Raw genomic sequence first — 26196 nt, 5'->3', positions numbered from 1 at the left:
TGTGTAAAAAGTTGAGTGATATTAGTTTCACTTGTGTTTTGTTTCGACGTTGGATTAACTGAAGTTTGTTGTTTTATGTCACATGATTCATTTTTGGACTTTAGCGCAAGCGAATTGAGTAAAATAAAAGTTAAAATTTACTTATCTAATATTTTTGATGCAAATACAGAATGACTATTCATTTTAGGCAGAGATTCGTATTTTAAAGTTGCTCCTGTGTAAATCATACAAGAATTGTATGTTTTATGGGAATAACTGATTTTTCATAAAAAATGACAAAACTGGTACTGAGATAAGTAACGTGTATTTTTATTCCACAGGCGAGCGATCCTCTCCAATCCTGACGTCATGGGGCACACGACTATCGGAGCGTTGTTCGACAACGATTTCTGGGGGACCCCATTGAACGACCCCGGATCTCACGGCTCCTACCGCCCACTATGCGTCATATCCTATCGGCTCAATTACATCTTCAGTGGATTCAAGCCATACAGCTACCATTTAGTTAACGTTATGCTACACTGTACAGCAACAATACTAGTAATAATGTTAGCTAGGATTTTAATGCCAGCGTATGCTGTGAAAATTGGCACGGCCGTTGCGGGCCTCACGTTCGCAGTCCATCCGATACATACGGAAGCCGTCGCTGGGATTGTGGGCAGGGCTGACGTGGCCGCTTGCAATTTTTTCCTGTTAAGTTTTTTGCTATACAGCAAGCATGTATGGCTACGTGACAAGCGTGAGCAAGTCTGCATAACGCGGATAAAGAACCTAAAAAATCTAGTACCTCAACAAAGCCATGCCGAGCAATCATTCCGGCTGAGCTGTCACGGATTGTTGCAACACATTCTGATAAATTGTTATCGTCTCATAAAAAATGGACGAACTGGACCTTTAAACGTGTTGAGTAGTCAGGAGGTCGAGAAGACGAGCGGAAAAACGAACAGTAAAACAAATGCGAAAGCAAATTTGAAACCTGCAATGAAAACTGTTAAATCTAATAATATAAGGACAAATGTAAAATTTAATGTAAAAATGAACGACGTTAACTATCTAGAGAGTGCTTGTGAAAGTGTTTGTGTCAGTGAAGCTATTAGTGATATTGTGCAGTGGTTTGCGTTGGGAGGAGCTGTGGTTTTCGCTGTCGCGGGCACGCTGTGCAAAGAGTCGGCTTTAGTGGTCCTGCCTCTTTGCATATTCTACGATGTCTTAAAAGGCATTCGTCAAGAAGCTTTCTATTCGAAGGTAAGTCTATTTTTCGAACCCCTTTATATTCAATAAGGGTTCACTATTTTTATTATACAAAGTCAAGCATCCTAATCTTATGAGAGATTTTGAGATCGATGGGGATTTTGCTTTTAACTTTGGAGGTGGATAATGGATATCAAGAATGATTTATGGCTGTACTTTGTTTTTGAATTGTGAGTAATATAGTCGTTGGCTTTTAATGTTTGACTTTGTATAAAGGTTTTATACTAGTTTGCGCTATTATTATTATCATTATTTCAAGAAGTTTCGTAATGTTTAGTCTTTCGTGATAAGAAGAAATTAAGAATTGTTTGTCTTCCAATAATGCAGTTAAAGTTAATGTTTCGATTATCAATTGAAAAAACAAAATTGACCACGATACAAACAAGGAAATAGAGTAGTAAACAAAAATATTTACATCGATTGTAGTGGAAATACAGGGAAGTTGTTCGTTTCCGAAGAAAACACTGCAATCTGTCTTCTTAAACTACACGGAGTCCGTACTAATCCAATTCGTATCCCTTGAATGTCTTGATTGTTTCCAACTCGTGGGCAGGAACTTTGATCAGATGACTGGGAGGAACTTTGCCGTGATTAGTTAGTTTTAATTGCCTTGTTATACGAGGTATTCTGAATCACTAACCCCTATATAGTTGGTTATTTGGTCTTCTGGCCTTGCTTGGCTATGAATCGTTTAATAGTTTGCTATGAAATGTACTTATTTGTAATTTCGTCATAGTAACGTCAATATTATTACAATTTCCTATATACTTATTCCTTACAAAATTCAAAGGGTTCCCCCGTGTGTTATAATGTTATAAATGAAATCTTATTTGAAGCGTATTCTAAAACCATAACAGACTCCTATTTACTTGAAATTCTAAGTATATTTTCGGGACAGTTTTTAATTTTCCAGCCACTGAGCTCGAAAAAGCTGAGTGTAACGAACGGACTAGATCGTAGACGTTGTGGCACTATGCAAATTTTATTAATTTTTTTTACTGACAAGCTTTTTGTAGTAGAAAGCTTTTGAAATAAAACATAAACAAAATCTCAGATAAAATAAATAGATACAGAAAACAAAAAAAGGTTTCGGTAAACGATAGTTTCGGTAAACGATAATGAGTATGCAAATTATCGTCGTTAATGTTAAAAACAATCGATACAACTTCGTACCTATGATGAGCACCAGAAGAAGTAACGTTAAAATCAAACAAGCAAAATCTAAGAACTCTATTAAATCTTTTGGAAAAGTATCTGGCGGAGCCTCGACTTATTTTGATTCTACTGTAATTTGGCCCTATCTTGTGAACTTCATTGATGTTATTGTCAATACTGGGACACACAAGACGTTTAACTTCAGCTGCCCTGAATTCACAAATTTTACAATCATATCAAATTGAATTTCACAAAGAAATAAACCTACCTTTGCAATCACCTAGACATCTTATTTATATATATATAGCTACACATAGAGAACGGCACATCGTATAACTTGAAAGTAAATCCTACAGTATAACATTTTATTGCCATCGCATCCCAAGTTTATGCGATCTCATGCAATAAAGTGATAAAACAGTTAGCTAGCACAACGTTACCAAACTGCCTCGGATACATCGAAGAACAAATAAAAGTGCCGTTAAAAGCGCAAACTTGCCGAATATTTTGTCTTCTCCTTTTCATAATATAACTCATTCTTGAGCCCCAATATTACAAATATCGTGTACAAATATTTCGCCAGAATGTCTTATATTTCTTTGAGTGGCACTAGGTGATATTATGAAAGTGATTTCGTCAGATATCCATTTCTTTGAATCACATAAGTACAGGTAATATTCTTTTGCCTTATATACTTGGAAGCTAGGTTTCTGTAAGAATTAGGTTGAAAGAAAATACAATATATTAATTTGTCTGAACGAATGTTTCTGCTATTGCTATAGAAAGCAAAATAAAATTAACAAGTTATGCCTTTTCAATAACGAGATGGTGACTCTTTTTATACATGATCAACGAGCATACTCTTTTTATACATGATCATAGAGCATACTCTTTTTATACATGATCATAGAACATACTCTTTTTATACATGATTTTGAAGCAAATCACTGAACAGACGTCGATCAAGAAACACATTTCTTCCTCCTGGCTTTAGTCTCGGTTGCATCCTCACCTTTTTGGAGAGGAGCCTGAGGTATGTCTTCGATTCTGGATTGGGTAAGTCAGGTTTTTTAACGTAGCGACTCTCATTTGACCTCCGCAACCTTTTCAGGTAAACCTAACCCGTATTGGATCGATCATAGTTACACATCCAGTTGCCTGAATGTGTAGGTTTCCTCACGATGTTTTCCTTTCCCGTAAGAGTATCGATTAGTATTCAAACAAATATACATAACTTTGAAAATAGTAATTGGCACATGGCAAAAAATAATCATAAATCATGATCGAAATTGGTTAGCTTTTTCTGTTAATAGAGTTACGGAGGGCAAAGACCAGTCGACCAGTACCTTTAACGATAAAGGGTATATAATGCACAACACAGCTTGCTAACTATAAAGGGTATATAATGCACAACACAGCTTGTTAACTAAGGAGAAGTAAGCTCATTCTCATGCTCATATTTCTTCAATTCTGTCAATACATCTCTTTCTGAAAACCCCCCTTTTCTTCTTTTTTGTCTTATTCTCTTTATAGAGCAGAGTAGTCAGGCATGTTGCTTGGACACTCATAGGTACATATAATCACGTTTCTAAGCCTCGCGGGGTTGACTTGGAGTTGGAGATACCACCTCTTATCTTCTGATTGATTTGGAACCGTTAACTTTTATCGATTTTCCATCAAAATATGAACCAAGATGATTTACGCAAAAACCGAGAGATGTGTACCCGTTATTAGTAGAAAAAAATAATAGAAGTTATATAACCTCTTGAAGCGTGGTGAAATTTACTCAAGTCAACAAAGCTAATTGGCCAAGCCTCGGGTTAGGACAAAATCTTTTCGTTATTTTCAGTTTTACCTAAACTTACATGAGAAAATATTGAATAAAAATATACAGCTATTTCTGAATTGTAACAGAAATTTAATCTTGTTGAGTTATTTGCAGATATTTAGTTTTAGTCTATTTAGGTGTTCTCCTGAAGAATCACAAAATTGTATTTTTACCTTGTCAAGCGCAGAAAATCAAATTGACAAGTCACTTAGGCCCTAACAGGTTGATGAGCAGTCAGGATTATTTCTTCTTTTTTTATTTATATTATCTTAATAACAGCAAAAAATTTGACGTGTCACAATATATGTCACGAATATTAAATAGAAGTACCTACTTGTAAAGTAGGTATCGTTAATAATGAGATATGTGCAATTACAATATGGTAAAAAGGAAATAAAAGCTGTGCAAGTTACGGCCAGCAGTAATTAATGCGCACGAAAATGGGAGTGATTAAAACAGTATTCATTGGTATCGTTCAACAGGAAAAATTAGCGGTGCGCTTAGCCAAATGAATATCGATTCAACATGCCGACCCTCCGCCTCATTTGCCCTGCATAAAATTAGTATTTGGGCCTTTCTACGAATAGCGGCCAATATTTCTCCCATCTCGAGGACTGGAGCAATTTTCTGTAGCTCTCAACATTAAATTAACATTTGCGCTTTTTCTCCCCTCTTACCCTTCGTTCTTTGCCATCCCGAGCCCAGTATATTTCAGTGGTCGCGTAATTTGTGGCTCGTAAATGTTCTGAAATTGGTCATCCCTTTGGTTGAGGTGAATTTATGGGCTCCTCGGTCGGCCTGTCGAAAGGGGAATTAATAAGTCCCCTCTAATGGTGAAACGTACCCGCACCATCAATTTGAATGCCCCAAGATTGCCGCAACTCACTGGAACGAGCATCTGGACATGAAATATATCACTTACAAAATCTTATTCATTTTACGCAGCCGATAAATTGCCGGCTCAACTTAGGTTCATTTTATCGCCGTTATAGATATTCTTTTAGGATTGAATCTAAGGCTGACAGCATTTATATCTTCGCCTGTGAATTCATAATTATACCATTCGGAATAACGGTGAACAAGACTGTTTTACATCTCAGAGTTGCATATCCCAAGATTACCGCAACTCATATACATAAGTATGCAACGTCATATCTTTTTAATGAAGGCTATACAAATATATTTTATTGAGTTAATTAATTTTCGAGTCAATTAACATATAATTTTCTTAGAATTGGGTCCGTTTAGTTATTGACAATAGATAATAATTCAGAGTAATGTACGAGGTAGGTACTTTATAATTAGTTCCTTGACTTACACATAATGAGGGATTTTGTGGTAGTAAATTTGATTTTTATTTACGCTTATACGTTAGACAAACCACATTTTGCGCGCAGTATTGGCAGGCAAGCGTGAATGAACAATCGATTTTATTTTAAAAGCGTTCCATATAATACTTTTTTTTATCAAGATAGATAAACAACTGTTATAAATAACATTGGTCGAACGCCTCCTTGTCTTGCAGTAAGAATAATGGCATTTTCTATTTCGTTAGGTTGGTCTGCCTATGTAGTTGTGTGCGCTCGGATGGCTGCCAGCTGTGCCGTGGCGCAATCCTGGTGTCCTCCTTTCTTATACAGATATACTCAATCATGCTGGATATGGTATTTCAATTGATCGATCATTTTTTTTTTGGATAAAATACCTTTGATGTGATATACGACGACCCAGAATAACTTTGGTGTTCAATTTATTAAATTTGATAAATTTCATGACTTAAATATTCCCTCCAAGAAGATGAGGATGTATTCGGGATTTACGGAAGAGGAAGAAGAAGTAAACCAATATTTTAGCAAATATATATCTAGAAAAATCTTATTGATGAGTAGTTTACAATCCATTATACATACTTATAACTGTCAGTTCTTCTTTTTAAGTTGAAATCTGAAATATGATTTTAAATCTCAATTATAACCTCACTTTATCCCATAACAATAAAACCGTTCTGAACATGCTTCACAGTCACTTCAATATTGGCTGTATATCCGTACCAGGCGCTCCTAAATCAAAGAGCCGTGAAGTCCCCCCCACACTTCCATATTTTCGCACCCAACATCGTCGTATAATGGCTATTGACCAAATTTATCGACTTTCGTGTCATATTTTCATCTTTATGTGGTGGAATTGGGATCACATGTGGTACAAATACGTTGCCACAATAAATTATTCAGATTTTCGCCATTTGCATAAGCATGTTTTATTGATGGCGGAAATTATTCTTTGAAGATGTTTTGTCAATGAAGAGCGATATTCTTTTCAGAGGAAACATCTTATATGTGTTTGTTTTTTATGTATGTGATATCATAATCAATTTGCGTTAAAGTTATATATTTGATAAGATATTCAGATTATTTTTAAATTCAGAAAATAATATGTGGGCATGAAAATGTTTTGAAGTAAATAAATATAAATATATATAAGGGACAAATTACACAGATATAGTGGGCTTCGAACTTACTTCGAAGGCAACTTTATCTGTGTAATTTAATTTTATATTCTTCATCTTGACATTAGTTCCGGTTATATCATCACCTCTCTGACGAGGAGGTCGATATGCGCCATTTGACTATGATTCTGTATTGAGGAAGTCATGTGTTTTTTGAGCGTCTTACCTTCACTAACTGCGTAGGGGAACGTAACCCATATTGAATTATGATTATTGCTGAATTAGATAAATGTAGCTGAATCTCTAAGTTGAATTTCACGACATCCATGGAAAAGAGGTGATGGTCCTATTCTACAGTGCCGAGAACCACACAGCACACTTTATTTTGTATAACATTTGAAAATATTATTTATAAAAAGAAATTTCACTAACAAAAGTGTACTGAAACAAAATAGAGATACGGAGAAAAAATAGAGACAGTACGCGAATTACTCAATAGCTTAGCAACAATATAGGAAGGAATATTTTATATACGGTTCATGAAAGAAATAAAACGCACTTACTACAAGAAAGAAAGACAAAAAGTAAAGGTCAGTATTATTGATAACATACATACATACATAAAATCACGCCTCTTTCCCGGAGGGGTAGGCAGAGACTACCTCTTTCCACTTGCCACGATCTCTGCATACTCGTATTTCCTTCGCTTCATCTACATTCATAACTCTCTTCATGCAAGCTCGGCGGTTTCAGGTACTTTTGACCTGACCCTTTACCAGGACGCCTTAATTTGATCAAGATACGTTCGTCTAGGTCTTCCCACTCCGACCTTTCCCTCCACACTCTCCTTGTATATCTGCTTATTATTGATAATTCTGTGATAAATATTTAAATAGATTACATGATATCCACAACAAGTGGAGTTTTAGCGAAATTGCTATAGAAAGATTAAATTTCATTATTCGCTCGCGGGATTTATGTATACGCACGTAATTGTTTAAAAATCGAGCCCCGGATCTCATTTCTCATATTCCATTAAGTCAGCCTTACATTTCCAGCATTTTGTTTGGTACGAGTGTTTTATTCCCGCTCTTTTGCGCCGAGGAACAAATAAAAATGTATTATGTAGATACATTTTCTCTGCTTACGATTACATTTTGCCGTATGAAAGGATTTTGTGTTTTATAGTAATTAAAATCTTCCATGTGAATCAAGTCTTGTTTGGCGGTTTGTATTTTTTTTGTTGAATAATTTTATTTTAGACTAGGTACCCTTATTTAGTTAATAAAGAAGTTCATTAAATGGAGTAAATGGTATTTTTGTATAATAAGCCATATTTTTTTGCTTTATTGCGCCTTACAAAAAATTTTATTTATTTATTTATGTAGTAGTGTATTTTATTATGTAGATCAAGTATGACTGAAATAAAGTGTATTTAACTTTATAAATTAAACAAGCCCTGTTCGTATCCACGTGAAATAACACCAAGTGTTATTTACTTAGACTTCCCAATTTGTATTTCTATTATATGCTATTATTAACAAATCGTTTTGAAACAACTACCTAAGTATCGTGAGAAAAGTAATATGTCAACACCTGACTCAATGGCAAAGTCTTCGAGCAGCTGGTATATATATCAAAAAAGTTACGCCTCGCGCGTAGGGCTAAAATTTATTATGGAATGTTTTTACAGTCGTTCTAAGTTCCTTAATCTGAAATCGATAGAAACGACGCCGAACAAAGTTGTGAATAGTCCGAAAGTTCGGAATCGTAGAAAGTAGGACCTTTTCTTCCGGCACCTGCGTAAGATACGCTCCGTTGATAAAAGCCGGTTCGCTCCATTTCCACGAGTTTTATATGAACATAGCATTTAATGCTTTTTGCGTCCTACTTTTACTGTCCGGTAGAGTAGCAGCATGGCGATAACCTTGATTTTACCATTTCAAATAGCCCTTTATCTCGGATGGATAGGCAGACAGGTACCTTCTATTATTTTACCACTAGATATAGGTACTTCTTTTGGTTTATTTATTAGTCCATCAATCTTTTAATCCTTTTAAAATTAATATTAAACAGATTAATAGTATGGCTATAATATGGCTGAGAACCTGACACTATCTTTGAATTCCAACCTGATTATGTGGAATTCGTGTCCTGCGCCTTAAGTCTCTGTCTACCCCGAATGGCATAAAAATGTGATTTATGTGTATGTGTACTAAAAAGCTATCAATATGTTGAAGATTTCTGTGTTCAAAACTCAATTTAGTTTTTTGATTTATCTGTGTATATGTAGAAACTGAAATTGGTATCTCAGGAGTATGTAATTCGATCTATTATGCTATAGATGTAATTTTTTTAATGAGGCTCTGAAATAAATGAGAGAATCATTATCCAATTCCAATATTCAGGGGGCCCCGAGCCCGCCTCGTTATACGAAAAAGAAAACAGATTTTATTCGAAGCTTTTATTTAACTTGCAATGTTTGTGTGTTTGTTTGTTCAGGATTTCGGCCCTGATGAGGAAACTTCAATGTTCAACAAAAAAGACATGTTTATTTATTACATTTTAATTAAAACTTTGATATTGAGTTGAGAGAAAACACACGTTGTAAATTTTACTTTAGGCAAAGCTATTCTAGATAAATATCCGGTAGGCTCTTCCGGAAGGGTAGGCAGAAATAGCCACTTAATAAAAAGCGGTAAGCAATAATTCACAATTATATTTGTTGACCACCCTTAACATTTTTTTTACTAGACATACATAGGTACATACATATGGTCACGTCTATATCCCTTTTTACTAGAATTTACTTAAAAATTATTTATATGGCAAAACAACGTTTGCCGGGACAGCTAGATAGTAATTATATTATATTAGAACCGCGTGGTTTCCGGCACAAAAAATTAGCCTCATGTCCAAAGTTTCTCTTTTCATTGGAATTTTCAGAACTAAACAAATCCGTTTTTTATAAAACCGGCTCTATACTTACTTAATGAGCTAATTAAAGCAAATCTTTTCATTTTATAATATAATAGTATCACAAGTGATAGTAATAGTAGTCATAATCACTAAATAAATCTGCCTTAAATAATAAGTTTATGATTGTATTTGCTTTTCTTATATTTGAAATACTGGACTGTTTAGGTTGGGTGAAAGACCTTATTTAGGCACTCAATTTATTTACATCATTCGCACCTTCTCGTCCTTAAAAAGGTTACTTTCATCCCTTTTGTGACAATTCTCTATTAAGTTCTTTCTGTAACTTTTACCATTTACATAAAAAGTTATTGTCCTAATCCTATTTATAGGTACAACTAACAACTAAGATTTTTTTTAATTTTCTGGAAACTCCATTATTCCCTACTTTTTTATATATCCATTTTTCCTCAACTCCTCCTGTATCAGATGCCTGTTACTCTATTCCAAAAGATCTCTACAATAATTTTAATATAAGTAAACATAAAAAGAAGCTGCTCATATGAAAATCTGTCAAAGTTCTTTCAATAAGATAAATGAAACACATTCTCAATATTGACATGAATGATAAATAATAACTGATAGTTACTTCATTTGTCAATGTCCTTTCAATGGTGGGTGGACATTGTCTAAACGTCGTTAGATACAAAACATATCTTCTATACTTATACACGAGAGCGCCCGCGGCTTCGCTGCGTAAAACGAAGTTCCTGCGAGGATTTCGGAAAATAATTTGTCAGTTCATCCCTAGACCACATTAGGAACCTACATTCCAAATTTCTAGACCCAATGGTTTGGGATGCAAGTTGTCTGTGTGTCAGTTAGTCACTTAGTTACGGAACAGTTTTAAATATAAACATCATCGAATACTCACTACTATACTGTAATTTCCAAAATGTTTATTTTTTGGCTACTCTTTATTCAGTCGTACTCAACAGTGGCCTGAATACGCAGGTTTCCCTACTACGTTCTCCTTTAACTAAACAAAATCTTCTATCTTATTTACTATCAACTTTAGCGGGCAAGTACGACACGAATTCCTACGTAACTACAGAGCATGACTCGCGTCTTCTCCGTGCAGATTCCTGGCTACGAACTTGCTAGAGAATGTCTAAAATGCCTGTTGTTTCAGATACCTACTTACCTAAATCACGAAATTACGGCATTATACTGTGAATTGGTAGTGCGGGCCTGTAATATGTTAAAGAAGTATTTAAACATGGGATTGTAAAACAACACGAATTTCAAGAACATTACATGCTCTCTTAATGCATGCAATGCCCTGTTTTTTTATTCCCCTATTCCTAAAGCCCATTCTTAAAGTCCATTATGTGATGTGAATCCATAATTTGGGTCAAATGAAAAAAGAAAAAGGCCACGGCGATTCAATTTTTTCGGGATAAAAGAAATGTCATTATACACGCAAGAAAACACACTACAAACTTTACTTACAATTCACTTCGAGCGAGTATTCCGATTGCTTCATCATTAATTCAAACTGTTTGGAGTTTTCGTCTCGACCTATATATTGTTGAAAGTAAAAGATATACCAAAGTAAGACAAATACTAAACTTTTTTTTTGTGTAATTTTTTTTATAAGATTCATCGTGTGCGCTTTTAGCAATAGAGGTATACTTAAAGTAGCGTTCATTAAATAAATAATTTCATTCCATATTTCATTTAAATGAAAGGTCACATAATCAATTAATTCATTAGCAATACTGAACGGTATGTCATGAAGTTCTTGCCGTAGTAAACCTCAACTTAGGAATTCCTAAAAATAACCTTTCGTTTCTTACAAAGGTCTAATTTATCTTTGTGCTACAATCGATATTGATCAAGTGGTTTATGATTTTATTCATTACAAACAAGTCTAAAATCTTTTTCCTTTATAAACACTATGGATTTGTAAAAAGCTTGTTAAACTAAAAAGTAATCAATTTCAGCGGATAAACAGTCTTAAGTAAACTTCCCGTACCTTTAAAAGATTAATCAAGATAAGTATTTAAACTAGTTCAAAGGCTTCATTCTTGGAAATGAGCTACGCTAATGAACTCTACCTCTACAAAGGACGTTACTTAGGGACACTTAATGAAAAAAAAAAACAAGCGACGCACTACTTTTTTTAACACGAATTTTTCCAGTTATAAAAATATTTAATTGAGTTAAAGTTTCATTCCATTGAATCAATAATTTTTAAGTAATGTGACTGCAATTGTTTGGTATTTTTAACATCACAATCAAACAGTGAACATGGGCAGGTTTTGCTAAAATTGTCAATAAAATGAGCTTCTGATAATTAAGGATTTTGGAAACACCAACGCAGAAGTAACCTTGGATAAAAACTTCCATAATTAATACTAAAATAATAAAATTTGTACAATATATCAATATGTCATGTAAATTATTCATTTGAATCGAACATAAATTCTTTCATGAAATAAAAGGAAACAGTTAAATACAATTACTCTAACAGGAATCAACAGAGGCATCTTTCGCTTACTACAGTAATAGCGCAAATAGGTTTCGGTGTACCCTCTCTTCAGTGTTGCCAACCCTTATGTAGGGTAAAACAATAAATCAGCTTTCAAAAAATGTAGAAATGTGTTAAAGTCTCATTTAAAAACTAAACCAACCCTTTTTAACTGTGCAAGGAATGAGCATTTTTTGGTTCATTAATATTAAAGTCTTAGCGAGAGATTACAAAATATCCGCTAGTATAGAATTATTTTTTAATATTTCATGAGGTTCACGAGAATTTGAACATTCGATATTTTTTCTGTTAAAAATAATTGTGTTCGTTTATCGAGGACGAGTCGAAATTTACATGCAGGAAAAATCTGTAGAGCTACAGTTAACACTGAGGGGTTGGCTACACTGCGGCAGGAATGGCATCCCCACCTCCCGCCACCCCCCTCCATCGTATTCTCCGACGCCGGTGCCACCAACAACGACCTCGTATTTCAGATGGAATTGCTCAAATACGGAACAGCGAAATGTAGAATAGTGTTTGTGTTTCATTCATATTGTGCTGGAAGCGTGAGCGCTGTTGAATATTGTAACATTTTTATAACGAAATATGACATGTTGGTTACCTATTTGTTTTTATTTCATACTGGCCTCAGCTTCGCACTTGTACAATGTCTGCTTTGAAGAAATTATTTTACTCGTATACTTATAGTAGAAAGTTACGTACTTAGTTATTAATAATACTTGTAAGGTTAAGTTTCCCACTGAATAATAATACACGAATAGTACATAAAAAATAGTAAGGTGTGTTGCGTGCCCGAAAGATAAACCTAAACTGTCAACTTAATGAAGGCAACTAAAAATGCAATCGCACACACATTGAAATAAAAGGAGGGAGAGAGAGATATAGCTACATTATCACCTTGGTATGTTAATATACACGGTTAATTTCTCCCGCGAGATCACAATTTGCATAAGCCGAGGGTGTCTTTGTCGAAGACACTAAATTACTTTGTGCTGTGACTTTTGCCTAGAAGAGGTAGAATTACTATTAACAAGTTCATAGAACCTTGATGTTATCAGGAATAGTTTATTTCAAAAGTTGAGAGTTAAAAAATAAATATTACATCTGGTACCGAAAAAAAATCACAATTGTTACCAGATCTTTCCCCTCTCGTATAGATTGTAAATCAATGAAAAGAAAGGCTCAACTTGGGAGGCCTGTATCAGTTGTAGCTCTCTCAACCCTGCAGGGGATAAAGATGTGATAGATGTAAATGTATCTCAGACATATTTTTTCGGTGTCAATCGGACATTTCTAGTCAAAGACGGACTCCCTCTTTCTTCCATCATTGTCATCATCATCATGTTGTTTAATCTTTGCTCTCAGTATGGGAGGAAGCAGAAGTCCGTCAATGATCATAATCCAACTATAGAACTATAAAGTACACTGATTGCCGTCTGACCTCTGCGAGCCTGTTAAAAACAAAATCTTACCCAACTTGTGTTTGGTTGTTTTCCGAAGTAGAGTTTCATATTGAATGGTAGTTGTTAATATTTAATGGAAACTCTGACTGCCTGAAAGTAGGCTAAGTCTTGTGTAAGAATAATTTATATTTGATACGAGTACTACAGGCAGATTTATCAATGAAAAGAAATATTCCACTTTAAATACTGATGATTCCGATTCTTGATTTCCGTTTCAATGAACAAGCAATAAAAGGTCTTACTTTTACAAATTGCCCGGGAACAGAATCGGCTGGCATACACTGTGTTTTCTTCTGCACGAGACAAGTATTATTGTTGCCATCTATCATACATTTCATCTCGCCTCCTTCCCGCAGAGGTAGGCAGAGACTATTAATTTCCAGTTGTTACGATTCCAACATTCTTCTTTTGATTCATCCAGACAAGCATCATGCACTATAATACAATAATCTAGACTAAAATTTTATTTATACATATAATGACGTCTATATCCCTTGCTTGGTAGACAGAGCCAACAGCCTAAAAAGAATTATAGGCCACGTTCAGCTGTTTGGCTTAATGATAGAATTGAGATTTAAATAGGTTGCTGGCTCATCGTCTAAAGAAGAATCCCAATTTTGCAAGCCAATTTTGTTTATTTTTCGCAATTTTCACTAAATATGTAAATGACGCCGCAAGCATTGCACTTTCTGAATTTGTTTAATGGCGTAACATTAGTCTTGATACTGAGCCACTAAAAATGCAAAATAGTTTTTCTTTTTGCTTTTAATTGACCATCGGATGTGCATTGTCTTTCGTTATATTACAATTACAATCTGATATTACATACATGCCTACATATACGGGGCTGTATTCACCTGAACGTGACCTTTCAGCCCCCGTAGCTTGGCATGCGCGACGCCGTTCTCTCTATATCGCTGTCTCGTTTCGTGTCATAATAAAAAGCGGAACAGCGATAGATTTTTGTGCGATCAAAACGGCGTCGCCCGTGTCATGGTACTGAGGCTGGAAGATCACATTTAGAAGTTTATTCGCCTTTCCTTTATTCGCCTTTTACGAAATATGTGATACACAGGGCACTCCTTTCTATTTATTATTTATAATGGTTATTTCACAATGAAGAAAATGCACACAACCTTTGTCGGTAATAACAAAACTTTGTTTATAAACAAGTAATTTGATTGTTGGAAACTTTTGGTTTTAACTCTTTGAAATTTAATAGACCTTATGGCTTCTTCCACGGAATTGAATGAAACTTGTTAGAATTATATTCGAATGTGCAAATTTATGTAAATTCTAATTAACCAATATTTTCCTAGGAGGTTAAATGGGGTCATTCTTCAGCTAAAAATATGAGGGATATTTATATATTGAACTTTAAATAATTAGACAGAACTCATCTTTAATAGTTATATTATCACACAGTAAATACCAGGCATTCTATTTTTCATTGTTATTTTTCATCTCTGTTATGCATTCTCATGGCTTATAATTTTAACAAAAACTACTTGAATTAAGATGAAATGGATGGATTTTAAATTGTAAACTAAAAATGGTTAATATTTTTTCGAACGTTACTTTTACCGTTTAAAAATGTAAGCATTGAAGGGCATACAAACTAGCTTTATTATTACCTACTTTAACGTAAATAAATACGCTTTTATAACAAACAATAATTGCAATCATTATTTGTTGACTCCTCTTTGATCCTCGAGTTTTATTTTGGAGCTGACATTAATAATTTTTAAGTAATTTTTATAACGAAATATGACATGTTGGTTACCTATTTGTTTTTATTTCATACTGGCCTCAGCTTCGCACTTGTACAATGTCTGCTTTGAAGAAATTATTTTACTCGTATACTTATAGTAGAAAGTTACGTACTTAGTTATTAATAATACTTGTAAGGTTAAGTTTCCCACTGAATAATAATACACGAATAGTACATAAAAAATAGTAAGGTGTGTTGCGTGCCCGAAAGATAAACCTAAACTGTCAACTTAATGAAGGCAACTAAAAATGCAATCGCACACACATTGAAATAAAAGGAGGGAGAGAGAGATATAGCTACATTATCACCTTGGTATGTTAATATACATGGTTAATTTCTCCCGCGAGATCACAATTTGCATAAGCCGAGGGTGTCTTTGTCGAAGACACTAAATTACTTTGTGCTGTGACTTTTGCCTAGAAGAGGTAGAATTACTATTAACAAGTTCATAGAACCTTGATGTTATCAGGAATAGTTTATTTCAAAAGTTGAGAGTTAAAAAATAAATATTACATCTGGTACCGAAAAAAAATCACAATTGTTACCAGATCTTTCCCCTCTCGTATAGATTGTAAATCAATGAAAAGAAAGGCTCAACTTGGGAGGCCTGTATCAGTTGTAGCTCTCTCAACCCTGCAGGGGATAAAGATGTGATAGATGTAAATGTATCTCAGACATATTTTTTCGGTGTCAATCGGACATTTCTAGTCAAAGACGGACTCCCTCTTTCTTCCATCATTGTCATCATCATCATGTTGTTTAATCTTTGCTCTCAGTATGGGAGGAAGCAGAAGTCCGTCAATGATCATAATCCAACTATAGAACTATAAAGTACACTGATTGCCGTCTGACCTCTGCGAGCCTGTTAAAAACAAAATCTTACCCAACTTGTGTTTGGTTGTTTTCCGAAGTAGAGTTTCATATTGAATGGTAGTTGTTAATATTTAATGGAAACTCTGACTGCCTGAAAGTAGGCTAAGTCTTGTGTAAGAATAATTTATATTTGATACGAGTACTACAGGCAGATTTATCAATGAAAAGAAATATTCCACTTTAAATACTGATGATTCCGATTCTTGATTTCCGTTTCAATGAACAAGCAATAAAAGGTCTTACTTTTACAAATTGCCCGGGAACAGAATCGGCTGGCATACACTGTGTTTTCTTCTGCACGAGACAAGTATTATTGTTGCCATCTATCATACATTTCATCTCGCCTCCTTCCCGCAGAGGTAGGCAGAGACTATTAATTTCCAGTTGTTACGATTCCAACATTCTTCTTTTGATTCATCCAGACAAGCATCATGCACTATAATACAATAATCTAGACTAAAATTTTATTTATACATATAATGACGTCTATATCCCTTGCTTGGTAGACAGAGCCAACAGCCTAAAAAGAATTATAGGCCACGTTCAGCTGTTTGGCTTAATGATAGAATTGAGATTTAAATAGGTTGCTGGCTCATCGTCTAAAGAAGAATCCCAATTTTGCAAGCCAATTTTGTTTATTTTTCGCAATTTTCACTAAATATGTAAATGACGCCGCAAGCATTGCACTTTCTGAATTTGTTTAATGGCGTAACATTAGTCTTGATACTGAGCCACTAAAAATGCAAAATAGTTTTTCTTTTTGCTTTTAATTGACCATCGGATGTGCATTGTCTTTCGTTATATTACAATTACAATCTGATATTACATACATGCCTACATATACGGGGCTGTATTCACCTGAACGTGACCTTTCAGCCCCCGTAGCTTGGCATGCGCGACGCCGTTCTCTCTATATCGCTGTCTCGTTTCGTGTCATAATAAAAAGCGGAACAGCGATAGATTTTTGTGCGATCAAAACGGCGTCGCCCGTGTCATGGTACTGAGGCTGGAAGATCACATTTAGAAGTTTATTCGCCTTTCCTTTATTCGCCTTTTACGAAATATGTGATACACAGGGCACTCCTTTCTATTTATTATTTATAATGGTTATTTCACAATGAAGAAAATGCACACAACCTTTGTCGGTAATAACAAAACTTTGTTTATAAACAAGTAATTTGATTGTTGGAAACTTTTGGTTTTAACTCTTTGAAATTTAATAGACCTTATGGCTTCTTCCACGGAATTGAATGAAACTTGTTAGAATTATATTCGAATGTGCAAATTTATGTAAATTCTAATTAACCAATATTTTCCTAGGAGGTTAAATGGGGTCATTCTTCAGCTAAAAATATGAGGGATATTTATATATTGAACTTTAAATAATTAGACAGAACTCATCTTTAATAGTTATATTATCACACAGTAAATACCAGGCATTCTATTTTTCATTGTTATTTTTCATCTCTGTTATGCATTCTCATGGCTTATAATTTTAACAAAAACTACTTGAATTAAGATGAAATGGATGGATTTTAAATTGTAAACTAAAAATGGTTAATATTTTTTCGAACGTTACTTTTACCGTTTAAAAATGTAAGCATTGAAGGGCATACAAACTAGCTTTATTATTACCTACTTTAACGTAAATAAATACGCTTTTATAACAAACAATAATTGCAATCATTATTTGTTGACTCCTCTTTGATCCTCGAGTTTTATTTTGGAGCTGACATTAACGAGATCTCACCCCAGATATTATAATTAGGGCTAATAATGGCCTGGCTCATCCAGCGATTCACAATCAAGCCGCCTCTTAATTAGGAACTTTTGTTCTGAACTCCTCATAATAGTCGTTTCCAAATTTTGTTATATCAGTACTGACAATTGTTAAAAATTTTGGAGGGAAATTGACTTGTAGCTGTATATTATTATATAAGTAGAAACACACATGGAAACATGCTGTTTTGATGTTTATTCACCATTTTCTTAGAATAGGTATATTAATATTAAATTGTATTATAATAAATTCTCATGCTTATTGTTTTAAAACTTACTCTGAATTTAAATTCTTATGTATAAAAAGTACCTAGTCCATATTCCATAAAATTTACCTTATATTAAGAAACACCTTGTATTCAAGTTTAGCCGTAACTTTGTGATAATTTTATGAGTTTTACACACGAGACTTGTAGTGGCGTACAGGGTGTAAAAATTGCTAACAAAACCAAACTTAACACAAAATTATCAATTAAATCAGTTAAAAACCTTAAAATTAAGTAACCCATAGTAATACGCAGGTGATATAATTTAATTTTATATGAACTTTTTATAAGTCTATTTATAAAAATGTCATAGACTCTCTTAATGAAAAGAAAGAAAATTATAAGAAAGAAAAAAGAAATAACTCAGCAAATTCTTTTTACTTGGTTTCGATAAATTTGACTTATTATATAAAAAATAAAGTCCGACGTCGACTATTGGTCAGCAGTCGAAAAAATTCGATTCGAGAAACGAGAGTAACAGTAATTGTCCGAGTTATTCGATGCTTAAAATATACTCGTATATTACTGTAGTTGCTGACGATGCATTCTTCATTTAATATAGCTATTTCCATAAAAAAGATAAACAACAAAAAAAGTTACATCCCCAATTAGTAAGCACTTTTTAAAATAATAAAATCATAAGTAGGTATTATAATAACATTATTTATTTCAAACTAAATAAACAGAAGTTTGAGGTAATTTCAAAGTTATTTGATGTCCCTAATTCGTGTCTCACAACTAAGAACACCCTGTAAATATAATGCGATAATGTAAGTAGCTGTAGCATTCTTTTCTTTTTGATTAACATGAACTGGTATTACGTGCTCTGACCTATTTCCACTTTAAAGATTTTTCAAAATATTATTGGGGAAGTCAGTCAAGTAAATAGGTTAAAGGTTTTTTTTAAAGGCTTCTTACTAATTGCTTACAGGCTTACAAACTTGGGATTCTTATCTAGGTGATGGGCTAGCAACCTGTCACTATTTGAATCTCAATTCTATCATTAAACCAAATAGCTGAACGTGGCCATTCAGTCTTTTCAAGACTGTTGGCTCTGTCTACCCCGCAAGGGATACAGACGTGACCATATGTATGTATGTATGTCTTACTAATAGAGTTAACGACCTTTAAATATTTCTTTATGTACAGATTTTGATAAACATTTTGGCATTCGTGTCTTTTTATTCATTTAACTTTTTTATTTTGATAGTTTCTAAACTTTGGAGCCAAATGCCTATTACTAAAATTTTTACATTTATAAGGCGTTTTATCTCTAACGAGAAGACAGAGCTATGACAACTTTTACTTACAATAGACTTTAAGCTATGGTGTAATTCAGAGAAAGTTACCGGTTACTGGCCTAAAGAAGAATGCACGCAAAGTGAAGCGGCTGGCGCATACCATGGTTTTTTTTAGCTACAAGACCAGCATTATATATATACGGAAAAAAGTAGATTTTTATTCAGATATCGATTCCAGATAAAATAGAAGACAATGGGCAAACTGGCCGATTGTTTGATGTCTCTGTAGAATCTTTTGCGGGTAGATACATAATATCTTCTTGTTCACCGCATTCCCGGCTCACTTTTGTTTGCTCTCGGTACCGGTACAAAGCGAACATTCTGTTGACATTGACAGTCACGGTAAATATACTCGGCTTACAGATATTTACAGAACGGACGTAATACGCCAAACCATTCTATTAAGCAAATAAGAAAGTTGGGAAGCATGTTAGGTAGTCTATATTTTGTACGCGTTCTGCTACCTCTTCTTTTAGACTAGCAACTAGTCATCATTTGAATCTCAATTCCATCACTACTATACCTACAGCTGAATTCGGCCTTACAATATTTTCGAGACTGATATCCCTGTCTGCCTCGTTAGGTATAAAGACATGATTACATGTGAGTATTTATCTGCTACCTAATTTTTTACGCTATGTATGCGCAGATATATAATGTATCATTGATGACTGAAAGGTTTTGGTCTAATAAAGTGAAAACTCATCGAAGTAAGCGTTGGGCTTTGAGTATCATGAATATTGGCTCTGTCCACACAAATAAATTTGATTACTGTCAATTACAACAAACACTTCGATAAGTGAAACTTAATAAAAGCTAGAAAAATATCATTTTACTAGCTTTTATTTGTTTTGAAGATCTGTTGTTCAAAACCAAACAAAAAATTTAATAATAGAATATGCTATAATAAATATATTCCGCTATTGTAGAAACTTCCTTCTGTTGTAACTTTTTAACTCAAAAATATGTCTGATATTAATCATTTTGATATCTTTGAGAGCTACATTACGATGTAACACAATTTGGGCGAGATCCTTTGAGGAGAATTTTCGGACATAAAACTTGAAGTTTCATGTCAGTGAGTCCCTGTAATTGTATTTTACGAATTCCCAGAAGCAGCAACTGCCAAAGTATTTAACTGCGCTCCCATTTCTCTACTTTAGTGGTCCAAGTTAGTAATCATTCAAAATGAGGGATCACCTTGAAGCGTTTAACTGAGGCTTCTAATTTTCAACTTCGAAATTTATTTGAGACAATGCTCTATATTCACGGAATAGTAGCAGCAGGAATTTAATCCAAATAGTTTAAGCGTGGGCTCTTACCATTAGTAATTGTATAATGTTATCTATTGAACAACTGTTCATTTGAATATTTAACAGAAAATGACAATACTTTGAACAAATAGAACATTTTAAAGAAAAATACTGTACTTACTACTATAAAAGTAATTATTTTCCTGTTAAGGCATAGATAATAAATAGTAGCAAATAAGTTATTGGATTATATTTGGCTAGACTCATGTGCCTGTCTTTTTTTCATAATTTGTTTAGTAATTTTTATTAAACGAACAATAATCTTCTGTTGAATTCGAACCATTTTGATGAAAACCATAAGAACATACATACATATAATTACGTCTAAATTCCTTGCGGGGTAGACAGAGTCATCAATATTGAAAGACTGAAAGGTCACGTTCATGTATACAGCTGTTCAGCTAAACAGCTCTAAGCTATGGAAATTGCGATTCAAATAGTATGTACTGTACATAGGTATTATTTTTAATAATTTTACTATTGTTACTCTTCTCAAAACTTATACTTTACATGAAATTATCAAATGAATGCAAACGCCAATATTTATTTCCGAGTACACATTCTGGCAGCTAAGTATTATGGTTGCGGTCTCTCTGTTCTCGTTATTAATATAACTTTAGTTAGTTAGAGAGTCGAACGAGCCTAACTTTGTAGGCAGTTTTAATCACAAAGACTGGGAAACTTACAATTGCTATAGTAATATGTGATATGTATGAATTTGGTTTCTAACTATATCTATTATTCTCAACGGCAATTGTAACTGTTAAAATCTATGAGAATATGCAAAAAGGGTATTTGAGGTTTTTTAGTTTACTATTTGCCTAACTCGCTTTTGGATTGGATTATGTATAAGGTAAGGTAAGAGTTTTGGGCTAGCATCTTGTCTCTATTTGATTTTTAATTACATCATAAACCAGCCAGCTTAACTGGCCTTTTAATCTATTAAGTCTTGCCTACTCCGTAAGGGTAAAGACGTGACTATTAGTATGAATTAAACCATAATTATCTTCGTTTAAAAGACAAGTTTAAAAGATTCCATAGAGTAGTCTTACTTTACAGAATCTTTTCACCTTATCGATTACGTGTTGGTTTCTTATTTATATTACTGCCTAAAAATTTAGAGATCACAGAATAACCAGATTCGACGATCTGACGTGTTTTCTGTAGCAAAATATCTTGTCTTAATTGCGTTCAAAGCAAGAAACAAATAAACGTTGTACTATGCCCCCCTTTCAATAAGCCATACAGCTGTCTTACAGTTTTTTCAAGACTGTTAGCTTCCCGTTCGGGATAAAGACATAATTGTATGCATGTACCGTAGAAGTCACGATTATGTTTAGCAAATTTGACAGAAAATGTCTTCTTTACTCTTGGGAAAATCAAAATTGTAAAATAGCAGGAAAATTATACGTGCAAAAATAATTCAGTTACCAAATCCATTCTTAGTTTAATGTTAAAACTATAGGTGAACCAGTTTGAAATTAGCTGAGAAATTCGAAAATTATAAGAGACTTAAAAATAATAGATATTGACTTGAATCTCTTACTTGCTATGCTTTATAAATTGGTCTAACGAATGCTCTTACAAAGGACAACATCGTAGGGAAACCTTTACACTCAAATATGCAACTGGTTGTGTTACCATGACACAATATCTGTTAGGTGATCTTACATAGGTCGCTTCGTGTTAAATTCTGACTTAATCTAGGTAGACGGTAGATATTCAGGTTTCATACCGGAGGGTTGAGGAGGATGATGATGATACCTAGACAGATGAGCTTCACATTCTATATGCCAAATATCAACAAAATTGATCTAGTAGATTTTGTGTTAAAAAAATATAAATTCAAACAAAAATACAAATCTATTCTCTTCATTATATTAGAATAAAATATGATGGAGTAGATATATAAAGCCCTTGGTTGAAATATAAAAACTATGTTTGGTATTTCAATGACAAATTCTGTACAAAATTTAAATTATTTTCAGTCTGCTTTATTATTTAGGTAAGAGGCTTTACTTTTCCAGCTAAATGACAAAGAAGCGGCCAGAAAACGACAATTATTTTTATGGTTTTGAGAAGATGAAAGATACAGATAAAATGGAAAATATCTTTAAACAGGAAATTGAATAACTAGATTGTTTTTGCAATTCTATCTATAATCTCTGTTCGTGGAAAGCCAAAATTCAGTTTTTTTTCCCATGGTATATAATTTACCCCGTAAGGGATATAAACGTGATGATATGTATGTATGGTATATAAATTAAGAAAATAATTTCTTGAACTTTGCTTACATGCCAAAATTCAGCCTACGCCCAGAAGCTACTGTTGTATGTTGTGTGATATTAGTGAGCTGAGCCAGTACGTATTTCAGACACGCATAGTAGGTATAGAGACGTGTCTACAAGTGATAGGGAAGGGCGATAAAGTTATGTTCCCACCAGACCAAATTTTCTCATAATATTATTTGCTGCCGTAACTACGTGCCTGGAATCTCCTATTTGTACCTGGTTATGAGCGATATGAAATTTGTTCGCGATTCTGGCTTATTTACCTTCAGAATTTCAAGACATGTGCGAATGTATGTTTTCGTTACGTAACCAAGTTCGTATTGAAAACTCTTCAATTATGCTCATAGTAACTGTTTGGTAACTTTATCTAGGAGGTATAAAAGTGAAGATGTATGCAGATAGTGAAAGTATATCGACGGAATGCTATGTTGGTTTCTCCATAAATTTTTTTGCTCTATTAAATATGTAATACTACAAAACATCAACATGCCTTTCTATTGATATTGGGTTTGAAAAGGTGTGCATAACTACATACATCATACAAACACACATCACATGGGTACTTTCATACGGTGTAGATAGTCAATGGCCACGCACGAGTATCTCTAGCCCAGCTTTGATTGCCGTTTAAAAACGCGCGGGATAGCCATAACCAATAAATGGACTTTACTATGTAATTCAACTCAGCAATAAGCAGAAAGCTAATCCGCGGTAAAAAAAAGTTAGTAAACTAAAAATAAATTCCAATATTTTTTACACATAAAATAATAAAAGCATTATCGAAAGCCTTAAGGCGCGGTTGGGACTTAGAAGCTTTTTCCTGTTGTGCAGATTTCATGCAGTTATGAGGTTATTAAAGTTAATGGCGCCGACACCGTCACCTACGGCACGTTATGGTTTTATAGCCGACGCGTTTCAAGGAAGTTATGTTACTAAAACCTTCCTAAATTTTGAGTTTATTATTACTTTGTTTTAGCCGCATTAGCTGCTTCGGTCTAGACGCTTGCTTTGTGCTCTTAGAGGTGTGTGTGAAGTGATTAGAACTGATTTTATACTTTCGCGTTGCATTATGTATACTATGTATAAATAATACTGATATTAAGACGTGCACGAAACGTACCTTTGTTTTATTTTTATCATTTCGGATCCCATTAATCAGATGGTAAAATTGTGTTTATATAAACTTTTTATTTTTTTTAAAACAGAGCTAGCTTAGAAATTCAGAATTCTTCTTTAATTCTTAGGCTGGTAACCTATCACTATTTCTTGAATCTCATTTCCATAATTACAGCTGTCCAGCTAAATGTGGCCTTGTAGACTGTAAATGTAAAAAGTAAAATGAAAAAACCCTATATTGCAGTCAATTATACAAAAATAGGAGCTTTTTCAAATATATTACGTCTCTTTTTCTCTATTCTCATCATGCAAATTTTTTTCGTTAACGTTAAATATTTCACAACTTGCACAATAGACCAAAATACTCGCATAAAACTGGCAATTGTGCCTTTTCGTAAAGTTTTCCGCGGTTTTTTCAAGCCAACTGGCAAATGGGTGGGTATTTACGAGGTGTGGACGGTGGTGTCAGGCAGCCAGTAAATTTAACAGATAAGCACCCCCGCCGACGTCTTGGTGACACAGGCTTGCTTATTTCAATAAATTAATTACTTCGAATTTTGTCTTTGAAAAATGCAACGAAATCACTCGCCGCGGTTTTTTTTCTTTGTTTACTTTTTCTTCCTCCTGGCGGTAATCCTAGTTACATCCTAGAGCACCTCTCTGGAGAGGAACCCGGGGTGCGCCTTTTGACACCTATGTATTACTATCTGGGTCAAAAGTCTAAGCTGCGCACTGGGGCTTCGCTTCCGTGGGAATTTTAACATGAAATTATTTATGTGTTATTTCGGGTTGCATTCTACCTGTGTTTATTTTCAGCAAAATCTGTCCAGTAGATTTTACGTGAAAGAGTAACATACACATAAATCCACAAAACTTTTACAAATTTTTGCATTTATAGTAAAGCCATACAACTGAACGTGGCCTTTCAGTCTTTATAAAAATGATGACTCTGTCTACTCCGCAATGTTGATTCCGCCTGTTGTTTTTCTTGCGGGGTACATATGTATGTATGTTATGATATTAGCAAGAGGATAGGATAATATTATCCTCGGGTAAAACTTCTCATCGTCATAAAAGACAGGCAAATATAGCGAAACTTAAAAAAAATTATTTGCCTTTAAAAAGATTGAATGTCACTTAGCCGCCTTTTAGTTTAAGTGCGTCAGTCCGCCACTCCAAACTTCTTATACGGCACGCCTCTGTTGATTTGGGTATATGAACCTGTCAAAATGTCATCTCGTAGGACAGATGAAAGTTAATATTCGTTCAAAAATAAAAGAAATAGGGACGTTGGAAGTGATAAAGATGAGCGTACTTGATAAGGAACATTCTAAGGTCAGGAAAAACCTAAACGTACGAGCTTGAGAAGATTGATGAATATGGTTGAAGCATTAGAATTATGCTAAGATAGTGGCAAGTAGAAATATGTAACCTCTGCCTTTTTCGAAGAAAATGCGTATAATGTATGTAAAGATTAAATTAAGTGAAATAAAAAATGGTTTTTATTTTGGTAACATAATAAACTAGGTTACATAATAATATAGTAACTAGAATAAATTAACTCTTAAATTGACACCAATTTTTTTTTCTATATTTCGAAAAGCTATTAGCATAAAGTCCACCTATTGTATCTTTAAGGCTTAATAAAGTTTTAAATAAATAAATTAATATATTTATTCCCGCAAATTTATCAAAAAAAAAAGAAGAATTCGTTACAGAGGTGAATCGGCAAATGAAACAGCTGTTTCAGATATAATTAGAACAACGGAGCACATCTGTTATCGAGAGTACATCCTATCGGCAATCTTGGCTCCTCGTGTAGGCGAAGATAATTGGACATTTCATTATCGCCATTTGCATGTAAAATGACAAG

At 33.9% G+C, this 26196-nt stretch overlaps 1 protein-coding gene across 1 annotated transcript in view; it reads left to right on the top strand.

Annotated features, from left to right (window-relative positions):
* Positions 1-26196, top strand: part of LOC106132272 (protein O-mannosyl-transferase TMTC2) — a 58982-nt gene that overhangs the window by 9172 nt on the left and 23614 nt on the right. Inside the window, exons 3-4 of the mRNA XM_013331632.2 lie at positions 321-946; positions 1058-1245. Coding sequence (XP_013187086.2) covers positions 321-946; positions 1058-1245 — 814 coding nt within the window. The remainder of the gene's footprint in view (positions 1-320; positions 947-1057; positions 1246-26196) is intronic.

This window comes from Amyelois transitella, chromosome 14, assembly GCF_032362555.1.
Source record: "Amyelois transitella isolate CPQ chromosome 14, ilAmyTran1.1, whole genome shotgun sequence".
Taxonomy (NCBI): domain Eukaryota; kingdom Metazoa; phylum Arthropoda; class Insecta; order Lepidoptera; family Pyralidae; genus Amyelois; species Amyelois transitella.
Note: the sequence above shows the minus strand (reverse complement) of the source record. Positions and strands in the feature narration are given on the sequence as shown.